This window comes from Armigeres subalbatus, chromosome 3 (genome assembly GCF_024139115.2).
Source record: "Armigeres subalbatus isolate Guangzhou_Male chromosome 3, GZ_Asu_2, whole genome shotgun sequence".
Taxonomy (NCBI): Eukaryota; Metazoa; Arthropoda; class Insecta; order Diptera; family Culicidae; genus Armigeres; species Armigeres subalbatus.
In genome coordinates this window covers 307238801-307264883 of record NC_085141.1, presented here as the reverse complement: position 1 = coordinate 307264883, position 26083 = coordinate 307238801, and the positions used below count along the sequence as shown (strand labels likewise).

General features: G+C 41.8%; 1 protein-coding gene across 1 annotated transcript in view; it reads left to right on the top strand.

Moving 5' to 3' along the window:
• Positions 1 to 1957, top strand: part of LOC134225166 (LIM domain-binding protein 2) — a 45530-nt gene extending 43573 nt beyond the window's left edge. Inside the window, exons 8-9 of the mRNA XM_062705023.1 lie at positions 35 to 168; positions 1272 to 1957. Of these exons, the coding sequence (XP_062561007.1) occupies positions 35 to 168; positions 1272 to 1559 (422 nt within the window). The 3' untranslated portion in view covers positions 1560 to 1957. The remainder of the gene's footprint in view (positions 1 to 34; positions 169 to 1271) is intronic.
• The last annotated feature ends 24126 nt before the right edge of the window (positions 1958 to 26083 follow it).

Below are 26083 nucleotides of genomic sequence, written 5' to 3'. Positions count from 1 at the left end.
GTTAAAGCGCTCAAAGAACCTAACCGTATTCCAGATGCGCAACGGCCAGCCAACAAACGGAGGAAACGCAAGGGCTCCAGTTCCGGGGCGGGGGCGGGCAATGCCGGACCGCCGGTGCCGAGTAAAAAACGATCACCCGGGCCGAACTTCTCGCTGGCGTCGCAGGTGGTGAGTATGGTGCATATCTAGACTTATTTCTGGCCCGTTGTATGTCATTTGAAAGGAGGAATCATTTCTTCTATTTTATTCTAAGCTCAAACATAGTTTGAAAAATATCCATTTTTGCCTCTGTTCTCGACAAGATAGGTTATACGAGGGAAACTCTTAATATCTTAAGAACAAAGACGAATTCGAACACATGGTTTAGATTGTTAGGTTATTCAAATATGCATAGGTATATTTCTTAGTTCCTTCCTAATATCTTAAGCGGTTCTCTATTCTTTTACGTGTTAGAAGGGATTCCTTTTTGCCTTTCTCGTATACTAAGTATACGTAAAGGCTATATGTTCACTCCAAAAACAAACTTTTTATAGAAGGCTCGGAGACCCATAGTGTTATATACCAATCGACTCAGCTCGACGAATTGAGGTGATGTCTGTGTGTGTGTGCGTGTGTGTGTGTGTGTGTGTGTGTATGTGTGTGTGTATGTGCGCACCAAAAGAGCAAAAAGTTTAGCTCACTTTTTTGCACTTACCCTCAACCAATTTACTCGCAACAGGTTGCATTCGTCGCAGTATACTGCCCCATTGTTTCCTATTGAAAATTGGCCGGATCGGACTATGGGCTTGGAAGTTATGGCCAAAATACTTTTCCTCATAAAAAAGCGCGTAAAAAAGTCTAGCTCACTTTTAATGCACTTACCCTAAACGGATTCCCTCACAACAGGCTGCATTCGACGCAGTATCTTACTCCATTGTTTCTATTGAAAATTGGACGGATCGGACAATGGGTTTGGTAGTTATGGCCAAAATACTTTTTCTCATAAAAAAGCGCGTAAAAAAGTTTAGCTCATTTTTAATGCACTTACCCTGAACGGATTCCCTCACAACAGGCTGCATTCGACGCAGTATACTGCCCCATTGTTTCCTATTGAAAATTGGATGGATCGGACAATAGGCTTGGTAGTTATGGCCAAAATACTATTTTTTACCGCACGAGAAAGGCATCATCACCGCTAGGTGGATTAATCTGGGTTTTTTATGAAATGTTTCGAAATCGAGAACCATTGTTTATATTTTGCTTCTATACATAACTTTTCTCTTTCCTTGCAGGACGTAATGGTGGTGGGAGAACCCTCGCTGATGGGCGGCGAATTTGGCGATGAGGACGAACGGCTCATTACCAGGCTAGAAAATACGCAATACGATGCGGCCAATTCCCTAGATCATGAAAGTCACAATGCGTTCGGTGGTCACAACGACTCGCCGATGACGGGTCCGGGCGGCCCTGGGGGTCCCAACTCGTGGCAGGTGGATCGGGGCGGTGGTCCGGGGGCACCGAACAACAGCGGGCCGGCCAGTCAAGATTCGGACAAGAAGAGCCCGTCGGTGTCCCAGTGACAGTTGTAATATTATAGGGTGAAGGAGGAGAACCCGTAGAGCAGAATGCGGAGCGCACCCTAGCTGCGAAGCTCTACAAACTACCACCGCCCCTCTCTTCTTGGAACTGGCACCGTGACCGCGCATTATTACCAAGAATCAAGACACAACCAAACCGGATGCGAACACCGACACAATAGCAGCAAGCGTATGTTCATCCTTTCCGCGCGATTTCCGGTCGGGGTCCTAATCCGGTATCCGGATTATCCGACGGCGACGTGGGACGGAGGGCATGCGCCATCAGCGTCATCGTCATTATCATACGTTTCGGGTTCGTTTTGTGTGGAACGTGAGAGAACTGCTGAGGAGAACGTTTCCGTTCTGCTGTGGTTAAAAGATTTCCTAGTCACCTGTCATAAGACGAGTTTGAACAATCCCATTGAATTCCACCACTTAATTGTATCCTGACAGATACGTATTTCGACCTCAACAGTAAGGCCGTCTTCAGTGTCTTGTACTTGACTCGACTTTAAGTCGAGTTATTAAGTCGAGTCAAGTACAAGACACTGAAGACGGCCTTACTGTTGAGGTCGAAATACGTATCTGTCAGGATACAATTAAGTGGTGGAATTCAATGGGATTGTTCAAACTCGTCTTATGACAGGTGAAAACATTCCACTAAAAAGCTCAAAATAATTTTCTTATCAGATTTCCTAGTGTTTATCGAACGAGCGTGTTTGGCCAATCGGATTGCGCGAAATACTTGACAGAATCGAACGGCATGGATATTTTGTTACTATTCTGATTGCATAATGGCCACCGCTGCCGGAAAGTTAGGTGGCTGTTTCAAAGTCTTAGTTTTTTTTTGTTTGTATCAATTTACGGTTACTCATCTATTGTATCCAACGCAATGGTTTCTTCGCATTGGTTTTGATATTAGTTTTCTGATTTTTTATATGCATGAAAACTTAAAAGTTTGTAAATATGACTGCAATGCGACTACCCTAAAAGAGTAGTATTGAATCCACAAAAACATGATTTCCTTATACGCAGTATCGACAGTATCGATTTTATGCAGGAAATGACTTACTTGTATGTAAAAAATAGTCATAAATATTTTTTTTTTCAATTTCTTTTTCTTTTCAATTTACGAGGGTAGTGGGGTTTGAATTCACGAACCTCACCCCAACCCAACGAAAGATGCTGGTTACCTCTAATACATTTTTCGAATTAAATCTTCCACAAGCTATGCTCATCCACATTAGGCTTTCAAATATTGTAATTATTGTCCATGGCGAGTAGACAATACTTGGAAAAAAGCAAATAACATTGATAGAACCGTGAAAGTTTATTTGGCTTCTTTAAGCTATTCGAAAGCTTTAAAGTGTCTATAATAAAATGTTAATGGAAGAAACATTGCCTTGGAACAATCAATGAACTAATAGTAAAAAGTATTTCGAAATCAATTGTCGTGATAATGTGGCCAAGTTTTGAGAGGAATTTTGCAATACTTATAAATAGATATCGCGTTGTTTTTTTTAACCTGCACGGAAACGGAACCAAATTTTGATTCCTGGAATCAACAACGTTTGCGTGTGGTGGCAGGACTGGAAACACTAGGCGCGTAAAACTAAACTAAAATAATTGAAAAACCGCGGGGTCACTGTTAGTGGATAGAGCGGCTGCCAAGCGCCAGCGCTACTAGGGCCAGGGCCAGAACAAAACCTCGTGCTGCATAGAAAGTACCGGCGGAATTCGCGAAACGAGACCGAGAGCGTTTGTTCGTGCGTGCGTGCGTGCAAAGCAAAGTAAAACATGTTGACGAAACCAATCCTTTAAGCTTAGGTGTAAATCATAGGGTCGAGAGCGGTGTAAATGTGGGAATCTATTAGCTTTTCGTTTTTAGTTTTTATTTTCCACGTGGAAATGAATGTCGAGTGAGAGTATACATGGGACATACTCGTAAGGATACTTTTAGTTCGTTTATATTTTCCGATTATTTATTTATAAATTGAAGGCGGAATTTTGCAACCGAAAAATAACGGACTGTTTTATTTATTATCGTACACAATGGGTTCGGAAAAAATCGGACAACGGTTGAGTTTCGTCCACAGGGCATGGATTACATAAATTGATTTCCCTGCTGTATTTTAACGACATTCATTTTTTACCATTCGATCAGACACCATTTGGTTGATTCGGCAAAATCAACTCAATGCCTGATATCGATATATTGCTTTGCAATAAGATCCATGTTAAAATACTGTTCTTTGGTTTGTGGGCCCTTATTATATGAACCAGCATCGATTTATTAAATTTGCGCTTCAAAGGCTTGCTTGGAAAGACCCCGTTCGCTTGTTTAGCTATGGGAGTCGCTGTTGGCTGATCCAGATCGACCCACTGGAAGTTTCCTTCTACTCATCGATGTGAACTTTTGGTTTCGGATGCTATGAAGCAATATTCTATTAAAGACAATCGTGTCGTAGAATAAGTTATGGTCTGGCAAATGCGTGTACTGGGCAACAATGAAATTTTAATGGAGTACCTAGGTAGCATTGCATTGAGAACGCATAGCTATTACCAGGCGTTTTTGATGACATAAATTTCAATAAATAGTTGATAAAACAACTAAAAATAGGTTTTTACGCATTCTGCATTGTAGCAAGCACTAAAAACATATTCGTTTGCTTCTTCTTGGTTGAGTTTTGTACTTCTGAACGTTTTTAATAACTTTAAAATTGCATTCTACATTTTATTCTTCTTCTTCTTCTTATTGGCATTACGTCCCCACACTGGGACAGAGCCGCCTCGCAGCTTAGTCTTCATTAAGCGCTTCCACAGTTATTAACTGCGAGGTTTCTAAGCCAAGTTGCCATTTTTGCATTCGTATATCATGGAGGCTAATACGATGATACTTTTATGCCCAGGGAAGTCGAGACAATTTCCAATCAGAAAAATGCCTAGACCGGCACCGGGAATCGAACCCAGCCACCCTCAGCATGGTCTTGCTTTGTAGCCGCGCGTCTTACCGCATGGCTAAGGAGGCCCCCCCATTTTATTCGATAAATAGTGTAACCGGCTTATTACAATCACCGAGACCTCGCAGTTAGACATACCGAAAAGCATCAAGCTGTTCTGATTCTGGATTCAACGTACTTTTCTTCAAGTTAATCAACCATGGACAACTGCAGTTGGCAGGCCATTTGCCTGCTATGCAAAAGACCTCCCTCGGTTGGATTGTGAGCGGTTTGATTCTAACTAGTCAATTGAGTGTAGGTGGTACGCTCGGGGGAAGCCCATATGGCATAACGATTTAAATGTCTAAAGGCCAATGTTTTGGGTATCTCGAGACCATTTGGCATAACCGTTGAAAAGATGTATCAAATACAATGGGTGGTTCGGCATAACAACCATTGGGCATAATACCCTAAAAAAGTCGATGACTCCTTCTTTAAAAGTATGCATTTGGCCGGAAAAAGACAAAAAAGTAGATGACTGTATCTTAAAGGTATGCATTTGCCCGGAATAAGGCAAAAGAGTAGATGATCCCTTCTATAAAAGTACGCATTTGTCCGAAATAAGGCAAAGGAAAAGGGAAATGACTAGATGACCCCTTTTTTTAAAAGTACGCCTTTTTCCGGAAGAAGGCAGAAGACTAGATAACTAATTCTTCAAAAGAACGCATTCTTTCGGAAAAGTCGAAGCGTACATGATTTCTTCTCTACACATACGATCGACAAATGAGAAGATGATTCCATCTTAGCACACGATTTCTCCTTACATCGAGAAAGCATGCATGCATTTGCTTGGAAGAATTCTAATGAGTAGATCATTCATCCATTTGAAGCACGCATTTGAAAAAAAAATCTTTGAAAATCGCATTTTTCAGGAATAAGGTAAATTAGTACATTATTTCTCGGGTACTTATTCAAAAGGACGTATGTGATTTTGTAAACAAAGATTGAAACGTCGATTTGTCTTTTCTGATAGCACTCCCACGCAAACCATCACCTCATACAGATAGGGGGAGGCTTTGGCTACCTGTTGGTGGTGTTGTTTTGCATGGGAGTGCCGTCAGATTGGACAAACCGACGTTTGAATCATTGTTTACAAAATCACATACGTCCTTTTGAATAAGTACCCGAGATTTCTTCATTTAAATCCATTTGAATTAAAATTTTCTCGAAATTAGGCGAAAAATTAAATCACTCCCTAAAACACGCATATGCCCAGAATAAGGCAATAATACAGATGACTCTTGTAAAGCGGCTATTCAACTCGTTATGCCAAACACGCTAAAAATGAACTACTCAAAATTGAGTCGAATCCGACTCATTTTCATTAAAAACGGGACAACTCAAAATTTGAGTAAAAGATACTACTTCAATAAAATGATGATTGCACTTAAACTAGGAGTCTGTTTGTCGTAAAATGCACTTAGATAGATAGATAAACTTGATTCGCATCTGTGGTATTAAAAATTGATGGAAGGCCAAGCTTAACTTTCGCGAAATCATCATTTTATTGAAGTAGTATCTTTTACTCAAATTTTGAGTTGTCCCGTTTTTAATGAAAATGAGTCGGATTCGACTCAATTTTGAGTAGTTCATTTTTAGCGTGAATGGAATTATGAAGAACGGATTTATGCCAAATGCCGTTTTGCCATTTGGGATAGCCCCGTGCTCTGTACGATCGTAACTGACGGCAACGACATCAGTAAATTACAAGCAATCACCTGAAGATGCATGCGTTGTGCATTTTATTGAAACATATATATCGGCGTGACGAAAACGGTCAATTTTTCGTGCGACTGCCCTTCGACGAGACAAAAGGTCAATTAGGCGATTCCGAAACCATGCCCAGGAAAAGGATTTTGGCCGCCGAGAAAAGCTTGGATAAAGCTTCCAATTTGAAACGGCAATACGCAGACTTTATGCACGAGTATGAAGGCGTGTGGTCGAAATAAATTCGTAACAATATGAAGATCCGACTAAAGCATTTTATTTGCCTCATCATTGCATGCGAAAGTTCGACTTCAAAACTTCGTATAGTATTCGACGGTTCGGCACAATCGTCGACCGGAGTGTCCGTCAACCGTCAACCGAACACAAATGTTTGGTCCTACGGTGCCGTGTCAAGCATATCTGTCCCATGTCGAAAAATATACAACTGAGAAAAATGCGATTTAAGTTGGAAACATATTTTTCAGTTTGTAGCTAAATTGCCTCATGAAATTTTTATTAATAAACGTATATCGATGAAAATAGTGTATTTCTAATGGCTTAGTATGTTTCAAAGGATAAACACTGTTTTTTAAGTGGAATTTATTCAGTGGGACATTTATGCTGCGAAATTGAAGACAAAATTGATAATTCCAAGCATATTTGTCCCAGTGCTAGAGTATCAACAGATTACTTTGCACTTAACAAAACTTAACAAAAGTTTAGTTGGGTCTGGATAATCTGTTTCTGGTCTGTTTCAAATTAGATGCATTATAAGGTCTTTTCAAAGCATATTGTTGTAAGGGGCCGTACAGTAATAACGTAAGCTTTTGGGGGAGGGGGCTCGCGCTCCATAGAAAAAAAATATGTATAAAAAATCTGACATGGGGACGAGTGTGTCTGAAAAACCCCAGAGATATTATACCTTACATAAGTATAAGGACAGTGAGAATTGGTTCAGGTCAGTGGCGTAGCCAGGGGGGTGGTTTTGGACATAACCCCCCCAGAGACAAATTTTTTAGAAGAATTTTATGAAGAAGCATCAAAATCAGGTTCCGTGGTAACTCAATACCGCAATACTGCGAAGGTGTTTGATGATTCCTATGAAATTTATTTCAGATTAGCATCTGATGTGTCGAGTGGAAACTTCCACCAGTGTGGGGTGCGTATATGAACATTTGTAAACACGTGTTAAGGACCATTTTTTCGTAATAAGTTGCACTCGACGGGAAATTCGGCCCCATTGTTTGCTTTTGAAAATCGATTAGTCACTTCCCTATTGCAAAAATCTTGTATATATGTAAATGAATTGAGCCTACCTTATAGCCATGCGCTTAGAAGCACGACTACAAAGCGATGATGCTTAGGTGGCTTGGTTGGACTCACGGTCAAAGAAATATTCAGGTGCAATTAGGTATGAAAGTATTATCGTGTTAGCCTCATCATATACGAATGCAAAAATGGTAATGCCAATAAGGAAAGAAGAAAAAGTGTAAATAAATACATATAGGGTAACGGTACCAATAGTGGAGGTATTAGTAGAGCCACAAATGAAAATATTTTTTAAAAATTGATAATTATTGAAAATTTACTGCTTTATTATCTTAGTCAATAGATAAACTAATAAATTTACTAACAAAAATGAGATAGATGTCATTTAACATCGACAATTACTAAATATTGCTTGCACCACTATGGGTACACTGTTCCTTTAGTGGCGGTAAAAATTAATTTTGGTTCCCATAGTGGTGCTATTCATTGGTTTCTTATGAGACTCGCCACTATTGGTACAGTTGCACCACTATAGGTGCAAGGGAGTCAATTTTGTTAAGGAAATTCATTGTTTTCAATAGTTTTTCAAGTGAAATCTTAAGATAAGTTGCATTTAACAGGATATTTCAAGCAAGACGCATCAACTGAAACCATCGTAAAGTGTATAAATATGATAAATCTCATTAAAACCCCACTACCTCCACTATTGGTGCTACCTCCACTAAGGGTACGGTTACCCTAATGCGAAAAAAATGAGAGACTATTCTCACTCAAGTTTTAATATAAATCATGTTAATATGCTTTAATTATTACTTTTCAACTTTCATAATGCACAAGAAAGGCATTAACGATGTTAGGTGGACTAACCTTTTTACCCATTGAAACTATTTTACCCATATTCTTTCTCTGAATGATTTGGTAATGAAAATAGGCCTCTTCGAAGTAATTTAATACATGTTATATGAAATTGGTTTCAATGGGACAGTTATGCTTGGAAATTCTACAATGGGACAAAATGACCCGATATTTTTTCGCTAAGTTTTCGAACAAACTATATGTATTTATTTGTTCACAATAAAATATACATTAATTTAGAACGTTTGGTGCATAAAACTCAAAAATGATAAAAATCGACATGGGACAGATATGCTTGGGACGGCAGTACGGTGCCGAACGATTTGGTGTCCATTCACTTGAAGTTCCGAACGTTCATGTTTGCAATCAGCGCGGATATTCCGAAAAGGTACCGGCAGGTGCTGATGGATGACGACTTTCTACGCAACCGTGACGGACCACTGAAGGTGTATGATTTGAAAACGGTGACCTACGGACTTGGATTTTCGGCCATCGTACATTGAGGCAGCTTTGAGGAAGAAGCTTGCTGCTAAAGCTGTGATGAAATCCGCTGACGATACGCTTGCAGCAACTTTGGATGAAGCATTGGAACAATTGCAACAGATAGTTTTGAATTCGAATGAATTGTGGGAGCTGGCACCAGTTGAAAAGTGAGAAAAGCTGGTTACGATCGATGATGCGACTATCAACTGTTTGATGAAAACGCTTGGAATTGCCTGGAATCCTACTATTGATGGGTTCATGTTTCGACCTGCAGAATCATCGCCGTCATCATGCTTGACGAAGCGAAGATTTTGAGTGAACTTTTCAGATTCTTCGACCCGCTCGGTTTTCTTGGGCCCGTATGAACAGCACCTAAATAGTTTATGATGTTATGGCTTCTTAAACTTCATTGGCAGGGATTGAATCCAACAGAGAATGAAAAAATCTTTCATTTATCATTTCTGTATACATATAAAATATGTAACATACCGTGAGAGACTTTTTCGCAAGCTGGCAAAGAACTGATTCGGGAGGCTATACCCCATGATAAATTTGTTTCAAAAGGCTCCAAACTCGAGGAGCACTCGTTCCATTGATGCATTTCAACTTGGTCTACACAGCTGTGCAGTAACCAACACACTGTGTTACTTGATGGTAGTGCTGAAATGAAATTCTTCTTCTTCTTAATGGCAGAGATGCATCTGAACACGAGAACGCATGTTCGTGTTCAAAAAGTTCTGAACACTGCACACTGTTCAAGAGCACTGACCTAACTTAGCAACTTGTATCCTAGGAAAATAAAGTCAAGCGACGGCATGCTACTCATTTTTCGGCTAGTAATGGAACACGTGGGCATCTAACGGATAGAAATCAAGCATGCTCGTATGTTTTTGCATAGTTCCAAATCTAAGGAATCTTAGTTATTACGGAGAAAAAGAAAAATTTGGATGGCTCCGCGGAAATAACACGCAGAAGGCAATCCCCGCATAGAAGAAATCATACATAGTGTGCGTTGAATTGAACATGATATCAAATCAACTGTCATAAAGCCCAATAAGTTGAATAGCGTGTTTACACGTCAGGCCTGGTAGCGGGTCACTTTTTTCGGGCTAGTCACTAAAAAGTCTCTTTTTTCGACCTCAAGTCACTAAAGTCACTTTTTCTCGCAAAAAGAAACCGTTGACTAAAATTTTGTTTATAAAGCTTTATGTATCCAACGGAAGATGCTTTGTTCATGATGGAAATTAAATTACGGATCTTGGAAAAATGATCACTCTGAAACATCGCCAGCCATTTAACTCGCTGCTCTTATTGGCATTTCACCAGTAGCTAATTGAAGGTGTTTTACGTCACAATTTATAAATTGGTATACAGTTATGCAAGCAAGAGACCTGTCGGTTTCGAGTTTTTTTAAACTCAAACTTTATGCAGTAGGGGAAGGTGGAGAGACTTGATTCTCCTCTGTTTTACCAAGAACTAAACTGCCCATGATCGCATGTTTGTAACACTCGCATTATTGTTCATTCTGTAAAAAGCCTGTGAATCGTTCACAAAGCTCAATTTAATGGATCTAATCCTACAACAGTAAAATAGGCTCTACTATCTTGCTTATCTGTGGTAAGCTGGAAATGATTAAGTTTATGGGGAGGATTGACAAACAATTTACAAAATCAACCAAAATACATATGTCACAAATATGCGATCATGATCAGTAAAGTAGTATTCTGCCGTTCTACACATAATTGTCCCATGTACATAGGAAATCCCAGCAAACATGGGACAAATATGCGTATGACGGCAGTATTGTTATAGCGTATTTTTATAATAGATCCTCTAGATAAATGATCGTTATGTGGCGAGTTATTTTTTTAATTGACAACCTTATTAACTCTATTATTTACTGTGTTTTGTTCCTCCTGAAGATGTTTTTTAGTGGCCACGCAAAATTAGAACAACTTCTTCCAATAATGACCAAATGCTATCATTTTTCCACAGCACAAATCCATAAATCTGCTAAATGATCTTTACTGAAAAAATGCCATCATTCCACCACAATTTGATATTTGGATTTTGAGTTGTTGCCTCAATTTGAGGAGACTTTATCCCTCATTAGGCATCCATAAAAAAAAAATCGTCTAAAAATTCAAGAAAATATATATTTATTGAGTAGATATCATAGAAAGGCGATCAAGTCTCCCCAATCATGAAGATTGCATGCGCTATCGAATTTCATAGCAAAAATCGTTCATGAATACGCACAGCAAGTAGGAAAATCTGCATATTTTGGAGTTAAAATATTTAAAAGTTCAGAGAGCATGGTCCTCATTACAAGCAGGAGGTCGAGCGTTCAATCCCAGGCTTGTTGTACATGAATTTTCATAATTTTTGTATCGTTTTCTACCAAAACGATCCTACTGTCTCAAAATTCCAAAAACATCCGTGGAACCTATGACAAATCGTAGAGTTCTCTACATCTTTCTTATGTAGGTGTTCAGCTAATCCAATGATCGTAATTTTCACTCATTCTCACGAGAAGAGAATGCTCATTCACGCAGATTTTCGCCGAGAAATAATTTTCAGGAAAGAAAAACAGGTGTGTCCTTATCACGGAATCCAAATTTCGAAGTACTGTCATTCCTATAATTTTACGCATGCTCCATATTTCGCTCACTTCCACTGGCATAAACATTTGATTTGCTTGCAGACTACTCATAGTTTTTAATTGTCTTGCTTTTTACTGATATTGATTAAATTTTCCGTGGGGTTTCCGAGAGGGCAATATTTTTACTTAGTCCCTAAGTAGATAAAAGTTAGCAAGTACGATTTTCGTTTCTCTTCTGAGTTCGTTCTAAGAGAAAAGATTGGTGAGTAAAAGGTGTTTTCCGCCACAAATTACGAAAAAAATATTCTCCTTCGACCCAAAAACGCTTGATTTCGTCTCATCGAACTCGAAAAATTGAAATTGGAAGTCACTATTTGGTCACTTTTTCTACACCTGAAAGTCACTATTTGGTCCCTTTTTTCGTCAGCTTTGGTCACTAAAGTCACTATTTTGAGTGGCTTCGGTCGCTACCAGCCCTGAACGTGTACCAACTTATATAAATATGGAAGGACTCATCATCAGCTCAGCACCCTTTTCATGCCAATAAACCCGAAATGAAGGACTGGTTCCTAATATGTAGTGGCTCAGTACTAAAGCCAGTTAATCGAAGAAATATCTATCATGCAGTTTCACGTCCTAAAACACTCATTTTTTGGTAATGATTGGTGTTATCGGTGGCTTATTGAGTCTGGGTATACTTCTTGTCTCGCCGGGAGGCCGTCGTGACGGGTCTGTTAAGACTCCACCATGATTTGGGTCAGTGTGCTTCGAGCGGCAAACGATCGCTCTGGTAGGTCCTGCTGTTGATACATGCAGCTTTTACCAGAACCCTCTGTCAAGACCCCACCACATCTTAGGCAAATTCCACAGCTCACAGTGGCTAAGGGAGGGGTTGTTGAGACTCTTGGGCATAGTCCTTGTCCTTATTTTTTTATTATAGAAATGTCATAAATATAAATAAAACGTCGAAAATTTTGCATTAGCTGTCTTTGATCATTAGTCCGGAAAATATTCATTGGAGGCGCTTTGAATTTTCCAGGATTCCAAATTTTTCTTGCAATGCGTAATACCATGATCGTTTTGCTTGTGTACCAACCCAGTACACACTGAACTGTGTTCAGAGTTCAAAACTTAGAACACCAAGGCGCGCTCTTGGCTCATGTTCTGTTCAGGATGCATCTCTGCTTAATGGCATTACATCCCCACACTGGGACAGAGCCGCCTCGCAGCTTAGTATTCATTGAGCACTTCCACAGTTATTGACTGCCAGGTTTCTTAGCCAGGTTACCGTTTTTGCATTCGTATATCATGAGGCTAGCACGATGATACTTTTATGCCCAGGGAAATCGAGACAATTTCCAATCCGAGAATTGCCTAGACCGAAGCAACTACAAGGACATCGAATTTGGTGGAACGGCCCTGAAAGCAAATGAATCTTGAAGCGAATGAATTTCCAAATTGATACATCACCGGTTCCGGAGGCAGCTCTTCCAGAATTACGAGTAGTAGTAGTCATTCAACGATCCATGGTCTACGTGATTCGTTCTACTGACTATATTCAGAGCAGAAGAAGAAAATTTGCAAAGGGTTTGCCTACTACCGAGAAAATGAAACGTGCATTGTTGCTGATTGTAAGACTGATTCAGAAATAGTGCAATCTTGGCTGTTGATCTCTTATAAACTCCCTGCTGGCGTCTTCACAGTTACTACTCGCGATACTGCATCTGGGTGCGTGTCCACCACTCTGCCAAGTTTCCACTGCATAGAAGAGACGTTATCTTCCTTGAGTACCACTAAATCACCAACTTTGACCTCGGTGTGCTGTTTGGATCACTTGCGGCGCTGTTGCAATTCGAACAAAATTTGTTTAGCCTGTGGACCATCGTCTCCAGAATGTTGCAATCTAGAGAATGTTCGGGTTTGAGGTGATCATACGACGGGTCGGGAATAGCTGTGAGCGGACGGCCAATTAACAAGTGACCGTGTGTTATAACGTTGTAGTCGTCTGGGTCTGCTGCTCGCGGTACCAGAGGTCGTGAATTTAGCATCCCTTTAATTTGTGTCAAGAGTGTGTTCCATTCTTCTTCGGTTAACTTCGCATCTCCCGCAGTGCGCTTGATTAGGTATTTAGCCGATTTTACGCCAGCCTCCCATAATCCGCCCACGTGTGGCGAGCGAGGAGGGATAAAGTGCCAGTGAATCTCCTTGGGCAGGCAAAACTCTTGAATGGCCTCCAAGGTTAACTCTTGTCTCCGAATTTGCCCCTGCGAAATGTGTAGCGTTATCGCTGTACATGTCTGTTGGAATGCCGCGTCGGGCAACAAATCGTTACAAAGCTGCTGCTACGAATGCAGCCGTCGTTAAATTAGAAACAAGCTCAATGTGAATGCATTTGGTGACCATGCATACAAATAACGACAGATATGCCTTACAGTACAATAGCTTGCAGCGATATTCGTAGTTCAGCAACAGTAGGACGTACTTCTTGTGTCGTATTAGGGAATCGTTTTCGAGCTCGGTTGACAAAGCGAATCACATAGGCGAATATTCGTTGCAATTTTCGGAATGAACTGAACCTTTTGAAGATTCGATCGTACTCTAGCTGACGTTCTGCAGTGGTCACCACCACAGCAACCTTCACTTCCGGTAGATCAATCACCTACTGTATTGTTTCTTATTCGTAGTTGCATTGCTGCAGAAACTGTTGTCCATGCAACCAGAAAGAATTTCCAATCAAGTTTTCCGGATAGAGACCGCGTGAAACAAGGTCCGCAGGATTGTGATTTGTGGGCACGTACTTGTACTCGTAGATTGGTCTAAGTGTAAGTTCTTGAACGTGTGCCACTCGATTAGCAACGTATGTGTTCAGCTGGTATAGGAGATTTCGTCAGCCAGGAGATTTCGTCAGCCATCCTAGTGTGATTGTAGACTCTGAATGCAATACTTTACGATCAAATTTCATCTTTAGAGCTTCGACGACTCTTGTCACCAGCCTTGACATCAAACGAAAGCCGCATAGTTCGAGCCTTGGTATTGTAGCCTTTGGTGCCAAATGAGATTTACTGACGAGCAGATGAACTTCAACAGTATTGTCCGCAAGAATACTTCGCCCGTAGACGCATGTGCCATAGGCCTCCTGCGACGCATCCGAAAACGAGTGTAATTCCAATGCAATTCGGCACAGCGCGATGACTCGACGATCTATTCGTAGATCCATCAATGTTTGTTAACCTTCACTGAACTTTCCTTTTCACCACGATGGCACTGCTGAGTTCTGCTGAGTTCTCCCATGACACTTTGCTTCTCCACAGCTGAAGTAAAATGAGTTAAGCAGTGACACAAACCGGTGCCTGTAGACCCAATGTATCAAAGGATTTGGCAATTTCAGACAATGTATCGTTTCGATACCGGCTGCTTTAGCTGAGTGGGGGCTATCCGAAACAACAGTTTGTCACTTAAAGGAATTTGTCATCGAGGAATTCGACAGAATTTGAGCACCATTTGTGCAGTTGAAATCCACCCTTGTCTGGTACCTCCCCCAATTCTTTGCGAGTCAACAACAATTGCTCCAGTGTATCGGCACTCGAAAGTGCATCGTCGATGTAAAAATCAGTCGCCAAGTTGACTCTCATTGTCACGGAAAGGAAGCTTCACTGTGTAACGACCACTTGCGTTGCGACTGTAGGTTTGCTGATAGAATTTTTCACACGTCGTCTCCTCAAATGACAAACTTGAAGCGATTGATATCGCCTCGGATTCCCAAAAACGTTCGACGAGATCGTTTAAATCCGCTTCCCGTACCACAACGTTGCAGCGATTCACATCGTACCTCCAGCTAGTAGTGTCGGCTACTACACCACCAACCACCCAACCAAACACTGTCTCATGTACAAACGGAAAATTCTCGGCTAGTTTGACTCTACCCGATTTCAGATAACCGAAGAAATGACCAACACCAATCAGCTGGTCCACCCGCTGAGGACGGTGGAAGTCCGGATCAGCAAAAATCATGTTCGTCATAGAGCCTTCCTTCGATTGTGCCGATGGCACCGTAGTTGCAGGAACTAAAACTTGATTGTGTCCTGATATGTACTGAGGAATGTCGCCATGATCCGCCATGAGGAATGTCGCCATGATGTTGCTTTCTCACAATTTTCTCGTCTCTAAGTCGAGCTTCGACGCCAGGATGCTGACGACGATTATATCCGTCCCCTCCATTTCAAACTCATAGAATTCGAGTGCATCCATGTGCCGCTTACAAGTGTCAACTAGCTCCTGTAGCTGCTTGCCACTTTCGGATGTCATCGATTTGAGGCCAAAAATGCCAATGACGTGAATGTCGGCAGTCGAGTGTGTGTGTTTTTTTTTACAAGGGAGAATGCATTTACACACTAACCCAGTACACGTGCATTGTAGTTGCCAAACTACCACACGGAAGTGTACTGGAGTGTCGGACTCGACCATACCGGTAATACCGACTAAACTCCCTTGGGCTCCACCATCGTTTCCCCCAGGAACTACCTCCCAGTACTACTTCTGGGGGATGGCAGTACTAAACGTACTCGCTCATTATCGCTCACACAGGCACCCGTCCCATGCGAGACTGACTTGGGTGCTCGCACACCATTCACTCCATTTGAGTCTTACTTGGATGCTCTCCCGTTCGCTCCGCTGCCATGCCTCGGAGTGTCAATAGCGGTAACTGCCTGGGCCTACAGATATTACGCTACGACACTCCTGCCTCAGCACGAGCAGATCAATCACACCACTGCCGAAGCAGACCACACGCTACCCTGCCGAAGCAGGGACACTCCCCATGCACCACATGTGCACAACTGTAGGTGTGTGGGTACAACCCACTGCTACCCTGCCGCCGAAGCAGCTTCTCCAAAGACCATTCGCTCCATGTGACCCTTTTTCGGGTGCTCACTCTAACACTCCACTGCTATGCCTCGAGGTGTCGATAGCTACCTCGACTCCTACATCAGCATGTGCAGTCCATACTCAGACTTCTGCTGCGCTTCGAGGTGACAATAGCGGCGACACTCCTGCCTCAGCACAAACAGATCACTCACTCCCTGCCGAAGCAGCTCACTCGCTACCCTACCGAAGTAGGGACACTCCCCATGCCAACTGGCACTCCCTGGGCTTGTGCTTTTGAAGCGGCACACAGTCGCTTTGATAGAGTCTGATTACGGGCACTTGTGGTTTTTTGGGAGGGATTTTAGCAGAGCCCACTGCTAAATCCCACCACGCCCTAGGCAGTTCTCCCTGACTCACAGACAGCTGGGGAGGGGTCGTCAAGCCCTTGGACATGGTCCATGCTGTCCCTGCTGTCCCTGCTGCCCCCGCAGTCGAGTGTGTAAATGGAGCGGATTGTACTCGAACTGGTTGAGACTGCACCGGAGCTGTTTTGAGGATCATTTGAGGTTGATGCTTTTCTTCTTGTTTCGCTCCTTCCAGCAACCGGCACACCCTGGTTCGAACATCGTTGTAGAGCTTCTCGAATTCCGTACCATGAACAGGCAAAAGTGCGTAAATTTTGTTCTGGAACTGGTTGAATTCGTCGTAGATCTTCAATTGGGTGCGCAGCAAAAACTCATCCGGAACTGTTTCCGATTGTTCGTGCCGGAACAGAACATTTCTGATCCGTGTAATTTTTCCCTTGACGGCTCCTCGTTGTAGAACCATTTTTGTTAAAATCAGCGGTCTCTGTGCGTACTGACCAAAGGATATGTGTGCGTTTTTTTGTTTAGGGTAAGACGGTATAATGCGCCCCACCTGGCCAAAACGCCCCCCTTGATTTCTAGAAAATTATAACTAATAAAGGGTGAAACACAGTTGGTACCAAATACCTGGTACAAATACCTCTAAGTATTTGTAAACCCATCATACTATGTGAATGTGGAAGTATTTTTGTATAACACAATGAAAATAATAGCAAAATACAAAAAGTTACAATTTTGATGTAACTTTTCATGTTTGTTTACTCAACATTCTGGAGCGACGCTAGCATACTCTCCGCAAAACTTGTACTGGAACACTCAGTTGGGCAACAAAATAACTTTTCTCAGTAATTAATATGATATAAAATTGATTCCATCTTCAAAAATGTAACGATTTTCGAAAACATGTTTCACTGGCCAAAACGCCCCAGTGTAGGCATGACGATATGCCCTTACCAACTGGACACAAGCGCAGCGAGCCTGCATCAGTTGCATCCAAATTGTATGGAAAATATTGAAATGTAAATCACACCTGCTTAAATGGACCTATGTTGATTTTTTAATGTCGAGTGCATAAGGATTTGTAACCTTTTTTATGGGATTGATAAAATACTAATGAAGGGCTATGAAACGTCTTTGGTTAAGGTGGAGCGTATTGCCCAGACACCTTTTGAAATCCATTTTTTCACGACTTTTCAAAAAAGCTTTATTACGTGTTATCTGTAATATTTTTATATGACTACTCACGGGCAATGCATTTGCGACTTCCTGGACTACTAAATAATACAAAGTTTGCATAAATTGCGTTGAAAAGTAAAAAGTTATCAAGGAGTTGCCTTAGGGGGGCATATTATACCGTCTTACCCTACATGGCTACACTGGCTATGCATTTTGAAGCAGTGACAAGTTTATCTACAGATGCATTTCTGGCTACTTTTCAGCGGTTTGTGAGTCTCGCCAATTTTGTTAGTGCAAACAATGAGCTAGGGAAATTGGCCGATCTTTTTGAAACTGATATGCATATGAAAAAGCTCGTCCTTTGTTTCCATAATCGGACGATCCAGACGAAGGGAGGAAAATAAAGCTATCGCAATTCTGGGAAAACAGGCGTTCTTACCCTTTACTCAGTTGCAGTCTGTTCCAAAATAACGGAAAACAAATGAAGCATTTTATTATCACCTGTGGTTGGGGACGGTTTTACAGATTCTGTATTTCTGTATCATGTTACAACTATTTCAAATAGGCTGCAATCATTGTAAGCCTCTCTATTATTGTCTTTCATTATCATCTAAGAGGAGAGACTAACATGTATGAGGCTGAAAGTCCTTTTATAATCATAATTTCAAATTCTACACTCTGTGCACGAAAGTAAAAAAAAGTCTGTATCCATCGCTCCATTTCGTACGATAGTAAATAATCGTCCGTTGGTGATCCTCGCAAGGGAAGTCACTCAAATGCAGGCATGTTGCACCAATTCGGAGATCAACAACACGAAATGCCATTTTATCATGGCCAGCAGACGATGTACCAGATCCACCCTGCATTAGAAACTCTTGTAAAAAGTAATTAAACAAAACCCTCACTGTACTGCTCTAAACTATTCAACACACACAAATTTATAACAGGAACTAAAATGCGATATGGAATTCCGTAAACAGGTAACAACACACAAGACAACGTATAAACATCCCATAGGAAAATTACACTTTGAACAAAACAAAATACATAGACATTAACAAACAATCCAAAAAAAATGCACATTGTAATAAAATTGAAATCTGAACCCTGTCAGAATGCTGGTAATGAATGATGCAAGTGTAGAAAACTACCCGAATGAGAAAGTACTAGTGTATCTTAAAAAGTCTAGTATTTTAATGTATTAAACATAGGAAAATTAAAAAGAAAACAATTCTCTAAAAGAAATGCAAGACACAGAAAACAAGTGGTAAAAAGTAAATATAAATTAAAGCGTTTTCAGGCAGGCATGGTCAAACAAAAAAAAATGGTAAAAAGTAAATTATTTTAATCAAGAATCTCTTTTTACAAAAACCCAGAAAATCACGACAAAAAGAGGGCATACATCCCCGGCGGAGCAACATATTGATTGGCCCGGAACTAAAACAAAACAAAATCGATACGTGTAAAAAGATAAACACTCTAAAGCTAAAGCGAAACACGCTATGTACATTGACAAACCTTGCATTGAACCTAACTAAAAGAAAATAGCGAAAAACCAATTGCAGAAAACCTTAAAGAAAAAGAAAAATAACTTATCGGGAAGCGGAATGTAAAGTAAAATTCGGGGGATGAGCTACGGGAAATTTAACACAGAATCATTCTGGAAATTGGCGAATTGGAACAATAGCAAAAACATAAACCAGGAAGAGATAGGGAAAAAAGGGGGAAAACAACCGGAAAGAGTTGAAAGAAGAGAAATAATAAAAAAAAACATCGTCAGTATTTGTTATATAAACAATCATTAAGAAGAAAAAGAGTGATCATTAAGGAAAAATCATTATTTTTACGTGTATATCTTATTATTATTATTATTATTGTAATTTAATGAAAAAAGGAAATAACAGAAAAAAGTGTTAGTAAATCATAATTTTACGCGAAAAAATGAACATCAAAATTTAATATGCTGCGTTTACATGCTATTGGAATGGTGAAAGAAACATCCCTTTTTGCTTTTCTCGGAAAGGCAATATTTCCGTCATGCCCATATTTGTCCCATGTTTGCTGGGATTCATATGCACATAGCACAGTTATGCGTATAACGGCAGTATAGGACCTGTCCAAAATTTAACTATTGATAGAACATCCGGAGGCCTATAGTGTTATATTCGAATCGACTCAAATCGACAAGTTGAAGTGATGTCCGTATGTGTGTATGTGTCCCCAGTAGGAATCAACATACAAAATTGTTTAAGTCCCACAATAATTTTTTTATGTCTTATTTTTTTACCACGCAGTTTTTTTACGTGATACAAGGAGCAAATTAAAAAAAAAACGGGTATCTTACGACAGACGGAAAGCACATAAGGCGGAATACGAAAGTCAGAATGAACGAAAGGCAGAAACACGAAAGGCGGAATCACAAAAGGCAGAATTGCATTGGACTGTTTTTACTTAGGCGGACATTTTGAACCACCAGATCGAATGGCCGGCCGTTTGATCTGTTGGTTCAAAATGTCCGCCTCAGTTAAAACAGCCCGATGCAATCCAACCTACCTTTCGTGATTCTCTTTTCGCTATAAAAAGATATACTTTGGTCGTTGATCGGCCAGATGCATGATTTCTTGTTGTTTAGTGGGGAGACCTTCTGTACTGCCGTTCTACGCATGCTTGTACCAAATTCAAAAAACGACAAATGAGAAAATGGCATTTGAAATTGAACACTAATTATCATTGCTGGTGTATAACCATAATGCAATATAAGATTATTACATCACATGAGTTTTCTTCAACTTGAGTTATATGCCAGTTGAATTTCTCAAACTTGTTTTACATGGATGAGCTGGGAATCGAACCCATGGCCATCCGCTTGTAAGGCGAACGTGTAGCCAACTACGCTACGGGACCCCTCTGAGTTTCTCATTGTATAAATGTCAAAGATGTAAATCAACAAATTCGACATGGTTGTTTCATAAGGGCCAATGTCGCAAACGTAAACAATGCCTTTTCCTGCAAATTCCTCAACAACTAGGACCGCTCCCAGCTAACAACCATATGGAACTGGTGGCGCTACGCGCCTTCTATCGAACGGAAGTGGAAAATACCGCCAGAAGTCTCTAATCTTCCTGAAATCAGCAGAAGCCAATGTTTACGTTTGTGACTTTCGCCCTTTTGAAACAACAATGTCGAAATGCATCTTCAGTAGCAGTTATAAACTGCACAAACTGCAGTAAAAATAATCTTCCGAGGCCAAATCCAATGTCAAACTGTTATGATGTCGATGAAACAGAATTTTTGTAGCTGATTGGCGCTTTGATGTTGCATGAAGAAGAAGAAGAAGAAGCAGAAAGATGATAATCGAAAAAATCTTCACGGGAAACCATACGAAGAAGTTTTTAAAACTCTTGCCAAAAATTCAAAAAGCAATTTAATTTAAAACGGTAAGCAGTACGAGGTTGGACTTTTCTTCTACTGTATAATAAACACAATATTTCTATTCGAAATTTTATTTTCTAATATTGCACTTAAAACACAGTATTGTACTTCCAGTTGAAAACCGAAGTAAGGTCTCGCGACAATCGAGTTTTCTCCCGTTTCCTTTTGTCGCAACTACGTCGCGACTAGTGCGCATCATGGCGCACGGCGGTGGCATAGATGCGCACTAGTCGCGATGCAGTTGCGACATCAGGAAATAGGGAAAAACTCAATCGTCGCGAGAGCTTACTTCGGTTTTCAACTGGAAGCACAATATAAGAAAAGTCCAACCCCTTACTGCTTACCGTTTTTAACCGTTGTGTGACCGGCAAAAAAACACCCTTAACAGGCCGGCAGGGTACCCGGGTACCCACGAAACTAAAATGCTATCTCTGGAAATTTACAATCGATTTCAACAATTTTGGGCTTATTCGATTCAGAATTTTCTCTTCTATAAAGATGTTACCAGGATGAACCGATTCGGCCAATTCGATTCCTGGAAAATACGGATTTCCAGGAACATGTCCTGAATAAACGATACTGATCGCGGATTTCGATATCTAATCAGCTATACGGGTATCAAACTTCTAGAAATTTCATCAGTAGATTGATTCTTATCGATTTGGGTCCATCAGAAGTGCAGATTTTCGATTGGCCATTCCAGAACAGGTTCCTCGAGGGGTCATAGGTGGCCATGAACATTGTTCAATGGAACATCAACAATATGGGTATCAAACTTCATGAAATTAACTCTTGCGTATGTCCTTAATGATCCTAGGCTCACCAGACAAGTTGACTCAGGAGTGGCCATTCTGGAACAGGTTCCCCGGGAGCCGGGGTTGGCCAAAATTATTTCTCATTGCAACCCCAACAATATGGGTGTCAAACTTCTTGAAATTGTCTCAAGCGTTTATTTCTGATCTATTTAGGTTCATCAAACAAGTTCACCCTGGATCTCCAATTCCAGAATAGGTTCCCTGAGGAGTCAAGAATGTTCATTAACATTTTCAGAGCTCATTGTTTTAAATACACCCAGGTTTTTTTTTTACACGGTTGGGATTCATTAATTTCTCGGTAAACCTGAACTTTCACAGTTTTTTAAATACCCCCTGAATTTTCTTTGTTTTTTTGTGTGATTTTTTACGTAGGGTTAACTCATTGCTTCATTGACGCTAAAGGTCTTAAACGACCAAAACCAAACCGTGTAAAAAAAAACCTGGGTGTAAATCTATCTAGCAATGTGAGTGCAAAATAAATGCAAGGACCACTCATTGACGCCGGGTGACCAGCAGGAGACCCGCCATAAGATTCCGGACACTCGGAGATATGATCGATTCAAGAAATTCTTCTAAACAGATGTGATTTTTCATAAACCGTTTGTTTTAACATTGTCACATCAAAACCAATACATGCACTACTCTTCGATCCTAGGTGGCCTCTATCTGATACTACGAAAGTTTGTTCTAGAAATATGCGCCTTTTCTTATAAACAATCCGTTGTAAATAATGTCCAGGGCCTTTAATTGACTCCAGGTGGACACTAAGTTATCCTTGGGAAGCTCCGAATCATCCGCAGCAGTGGTTAATTCTTGAAATTCGTCATTTGTTGTGAGAGCCCCCAAATGGTGCTCCAGAAGTGCAGAGGCATCCAGAGCAGTAGTCAATTATTGCAGTTCGTTCTAGAAACTTTCGAAAATCGTTTGTAATAGCAGTATAGAAGCAGTCTTTGCTCGCGCTTAGAATCATAGGGGCGTAACTGTATTGATAGATTTCTCTTCATCGATTTTATATTTGCTTCAGGTAGAAGATGCAATCATCCTTCATTACAACCATGAACCTTCGGCAAACTACCGCAATTCACTAAATTGATAAAAGGAAAATATCGTCTAAGATAAATCGATCAATACAGTTACGCCCTTATGATTCTAACCGCGAGGTTGCGAATATCATTCATTGATCCCGAGTGGCCACCAAGAAGTTCTCCTGAAATACCGGAATTCCCGAAGCAATCGTCATTTCTTACATTTTGTTTTCAACAGTTGCGTAATCGTGAATATTTTTTTTGTAACAAAGTAAAAAAAGAAGGAGAAGATAGCGGGCTCATAAGGCTACTGCTTCTGCCTCATACGCAGGAGGTCGTGGGTTCAATCCAAAGTCCGTTCTGTAACTAGATGTGCTCCCTCAGTAGATGAAGAAACTGGCTAGTCTAATCAGTTTCGTCGTTCCAGTTTCAAAATCTACCTGTCTGGCCATGAAGGCTGATGAGATGTCGACGGATGAGATGTTTAGCCTGAAGATGATCCTTTATGAATTTCGGGAGTACAACTTGCAGACTCACCATCTGTCTATTGATTTCAAAGCAGCGTACGATTCAGTGAAAAGAAATTAGCTGTGGCAGATAATGTCTGAACACGGTTCTCCGGCGAAGCTGATTACGATGGTACGTGCAACGCTTGATGGCTCGAAATAAAGTATTCGGGTTGCAGACGACGTATCAACCGCGTTTGTGACTGTGGAGAGATTGAAGCAGAGTGATGCGCTTTTAAATTTATTGTAAATATTGCACTCAAATGCACGGCAAATGCTGGGTAAAACGTACCATTGGTACTTCGCGTACCTGAAGGAATAAAATAGACCCCATCTCGCGGTCCTTAGCCTCTTACCCAGCAACTCCTATCCCTACCTCCCCGCGGTGCTGGCCGGGATACGAGCAACCTTAGGGAAGATCGGGTAACCAACCCCGGTGGGAACTATGGTCGTATGCTGACAGGGAAGGGGGAGTTTGCTCCTCTCCGGAGGTGCAAATCTTATTGAGCTTCTGTTCTCCATGTCAGGATCGGCTCACAACAGCGTCTGTTCTCCATGTTAGGGGCGGCTGATCATCGTCCGAGTGCCAGCGAGGGACTCTAAGTGAAACTGTGCACCATGGTCCACCGGAAATAAGGAGGAATGGTCCTCCGGAAATTTAGGGGGTTTGGTGTCAGGCCCTGCAAGCCTGCCTTTAAAAAATCATAAGCAATGAACAATCAACAAGAGAGTACGGACCGGAACCATCGGCGAAGACCACTGCGACGAAAAGGGACTAGCGATTGGAAACTCGGTTCGTGGAACTGCAAATCTCTCAACTTCATCGGGAGCACACGGGAGCATATTCGCCGATGTGCTCAAGGACCGTGGATTCGGCATCGTAGCGCTGCAGGATGTTTGTTGGAAGGGATCAATGGCGCGAACGTTTAGAGGTAATCATACCATCTACCAGAGCTGCGGCAACACACACGAGCTGGGAACAGCTTTCATAGTGATGGGCGATATGCAAAGGCGCGTGATCGGGTGGTGGCCGATCAATGAAAGAATGTGCAAGTTGAGGATCAAAGGCCGGTTCTTCAACTTCAGCATAATCAACGTCCATAGCCCACACTCCGGAAGCACTGATGATGATAAGGACGCATTCTACGCGCAGCTGGAACGTGAGTACGACAGCTGCCCAAGCCACGACGTCAAAATCATCATAGGAGATTTAAACGCTCAGGTTGGCCAAGAGGAGGAGTTTAGACCGACTATTGGAAAGTTCAGCGCTCACCGGCTGACGAACGAAAACGGCCTACGACTAATTGATTTCGCCGCCTCCAAGAATATGGCCATTCGCAGCACATACTTCCAACACAGCCTCCCGTATCGGTACACCTGGAGATCACCACTGCAGACAGAACCACAAATCGACCACGTTCTGATTGATGGACGGCACTTCTCCGACATCGACGTCAGGACATATCGTGGCGCTAACATCGACTCTGACCACTATCTGGTGATGGTTAAACTGCGTCCAAAACTATCCGTCATCAACAATGTTCGGTACCGGCGGCCGCCGCGGTACGACCTAGAGCGACTGAAGCAACCTGATGTCGCCACTGCATACGCGCAGCATCTCGAGGCAGCGTTGCCGGAAGAGGGTGAGCTCGATGGGGCCCCTCTTGAAGACTGCTGGAATACAGTCAAAGCAGTCATTAGCTACGCAGCAAAGAACAATATCGGGTATATGGGTCGAAGTCGACGGAACGATTGGTTCGACGAAGAGTGCAGACATATTCTGGAGGAGAAGGACGCAGCGCGGGCGGTCGCGCTGCAGCAAGGTACCCGGCAGAACGTGGAACGTTATAGACGGAAGCGGAGACAGCAGACCCGCCTTTTTCAGGAGAAGAAACGCCGCCTGGAAGAAGCGGAGTGCGAGGAGATGGAACAGCTGGGCCGTTCCCAAGATACACGCAAGTTCTATCAGAAGCTCAAGGCATCCCGCAAAGGCTTCGTGCCGCGAGCCGAAATGTGCCGGGATAAGGATGGGAGCATCTTGACGGACGAACGTGTGGTGATCGAAAGGTGGAAGCAGCACTACGAGGAACATCTGAATGGCGCTGAGAGTACAGGCAGTGAAAGTCAAGGCAGCGGAGGAGATGACAACGTCAGTTCAGCGGACGATGGAAGCCAACCAGCCCCCACCTTGAGGGAAGTTAAGGATGCCATTCAACAGCTAAAGACCAATAAAGCAGCTGGTAAGGATGGTATCGGAGCTGAGCTCATCAAGATGGCCCCGAAAAGCTGGCCACTTGCCTGCACAAACTGATAGTCAGAATCTGGGAAACCGAACAGCTACCGGAAGAGTGGAAGGAAGGGGTTATATGCCCCATCTACAAGAAAGGCGACAAACTGGAGTGTGAGAACTTTCGAGCGATCACCATCCTT